This window comes from Carassius auratus, chromosome 26 (assembly GCF_003368295.1).
Source record: "Carassius auratus strain Wakin chromosome 26, ASM336829v1, whole genome shotgun sequence".
Lineage (NCBI taxonomy): Eukaryota > Metazoa > Chordata > Actinopteri > Cypriniformes > Cyprinidae > Carassius > Carassius auratus.
In genome coordinates this window covers 24,085,064-24,087,563 of record NC_039268.1, presented here as the reverse complement: position 1 = coordinate 24,087,563, position 2,500 = coordinate 24,085,064, and the positions used below count along the sequence as shown (strand labels likewise).

The 2,500-nt window shown below is 43.5% G+C and overlaps 1 protein-coding gene across 5 annotated transcripts in view; it reads left to right on the top strand.

Annotated features, from left to right (window-relative positions):
* Positions 1–2,500, top strand: part of LOC113044708 (immunoglobulin-like domain-containing receptor 2) — a 21,373-nt gene that overhangs the window by 17,976 nt on the left and 897 nt on the right. For all 5 annotated transcript variants that reach the window (XM_026204890.1, XM_026204888.1, XM_026204893.1 and 2 more), the window contains 2 exons: positions 317–524; positions 1,392–2,019. In XM_026204890.1, the coding sequence (XP_026060675.1) occupies positions 317–524; positions 1,392–2,019 (836 nt within the window). The remainder of the gene's footprint in view (positions 1–316; positions 525–1,391; positions 2,020–2,500) is intronic.

The window sequence follows — 2,500 nt, the reverse complement described above, 5'->3', positions numbered from 1 at the left end:
CTGCCATGAGGCACTTTCATTTTGTTGTTTGTTTATTTTGGGTTAGGGTTAGGGTTAGAGTTGCATAAAATCATCCAGGCGTAGTAGTGTAGTTGTAGTGCTCTAAATTCTGCTTAGTATTTCTGATATAAATGTTGTTTTCATGATCACAAGACTTGCGAGAGCAGAACAAATTAAGGTCTAACATTCTAATGTATAGGTCTTCAGCCCAGCTCCTGGGGTCCTTCTGTCCTAATGAAACACACCTGAAACAGCAAATCAAGGGCTGAAGACCCAAGCTGTCAGAGAATCTGTGCTGATTTCTGTTCTTCTGCAGCCTGCAGTGTGTCCGAGCTGAGTTCGTTACATGATGTAGAAACGGACTTCCGCCAAACCTATCGACAAGTCCAGAAGAAGGCTCTACCAGCCATCCCTGATCTTGATGACCCCGCTGACCTCCGGGCCACAGATTTATCTCCGGTTCATGAAGGAAGATACTCACAACAGCCTCAGCGCAGGAACCACGTGGCAGATGAACGCCTCAGGTAACACACACTACAGATGTACAAGAGTCTTGTTACACAGCGAGCAGATCACAGCATTGACCAGAGCCGGGGAAAGCTACTTTTAAAAGTAATGTACTACAATATTGTGCTACTTCCTAAAAAAAGTAACTAATTACGTTATTCAGTTACTTGTTATGGAAAATAATGTGTTACATTACTTTTGATTAACTTTTTAAATCTGGGCAGGGCTTGTTTGTTTGTTTTTAATATAAAAAGTTATTCTACAAATGAAAAACCCCTTTTCACACCAGAAGTGGAGTGAATCCTCCTCAGGCTGAAGAAAGTGTAAGTTCAGGTCTGTACAGTAGAGGGCGCCGCTCAAACTAATCACATGAAGAATACGACGCAGAAGGATCAACACTATTCAGAAATAACTCAAATAAAACACAAATATGTAATTTTTTATTATTATTATGATTGAAATGGATCATTAAATGTCAGTAGCAAAGACATAGGTGTACATAAATTATATTTGTCTTATTTAACATATTTAATTATTGCAGGTTTGTCTAATATTCTGAGTTTGTATGTGACTGTTTTTATTGATTGTGAGGAACACTGAATGTGTTTTTGAGTAAACACATGTTCATATTTAGTCTAGAACTACAGTGAGATCATGTTCACAAACAACACTCTGCACTGACTCCTGATCTCTGTCACCATGGCAACAGCAGAGCTGTCACTCAACACATGGACACAAAGTAACTGGAGACACTGATTTTAAAAAGTAACAGATATTTCCTTCTAAATTAATAAGTAATGTGTTACTTTACTAGTTACTTGAAAAAGTAATCTGATTTTGTAACTGGTGTTACTGAACACTGGCATCGTCCGTCTGTGTTCCAGGTGGAACCCTCGCTCGGAGCACCTGCAGAGGAAGGCTTTCCAGGAGCGAGGACGGACTGGATCTGTGGATGAGCTGGAGGAGTTTGCGATGGCGTATATGCAGCGAGGACGTCACGGTGACAACGGAAACAGGGAGGACTACTACAGAGAACGAGAGCGAGAACGGGATCATTACCCACTTTACTGTTCCAAGGTCAGTCCAGCGAGACGCCCCCCCAGCCCTCCACCCTTACCTGGAAAGAAGCGGGACACTTGTGACAACGGTCAAGCCCAGCGGGATCCACGAGAGCGGGATCAGAGCAGAAGAGATCACAGGCCAGACTACAACCATACCCTTCTCAACACTTTTTTGGAACGTAAAGCTAAAGCTGTGAAGAGCAGCGCTTCAAAAGCAGGACAGACCGAAGAAGACTCGGAAACGCCTTCCAAAAACAGTAGTGAGCGTTCCCACAGCAGGACTCCCAATAACCAGTCCCCTCGGCAGCGGACGGCAGAGGACAACGAATCCCTGCCACCGTACACAGAGAAGGAGCTGGAGCGTTCCCGTAGAGCCGAGTCCGGACAACAGCCGTTCAGATACACACGCTCCGGTCCCGGGCCAGAGGAGCAGAACCGCCCTCGGAAAGTGGTGAGTTATCTGTAGACTCTGTGTGATTTACTGTCCCATTGAGAGGGGAACAAAACCCTCACAGCACTCTGGACCTGAGCTTGTCTCGCTTCTACATGGATGCAGTGAAAGAAAAGCACCAAAGGTCCACAGAATGAAGCCACTTCAATAAAAGCAAGGCTGTACAAAGGCCTTCAGATATTTGAAGAATGTAAACCCTCCAACACAACTGGTAACATTATTTAAAAAAAGAGACCTGAGATATGAAGTTTAGAAAACAGTCCAGTACAAGAGAGAATCCAGAGAAGCACTCTATAAGATTTCCTCTTACCAGTCATCATCCTTACCGTTTATTTCGTTCATATCTCTTGTAGACATTTTTTGATGAACAAAGCACGCAGTTTGATTCCAACCTAGACCTTTCAATCACGGTTCGGTTTGTACCTCGATATGACAACAGAAAATAAGCTGTGCACAGGTAACACAATGTCATTAAATCAAC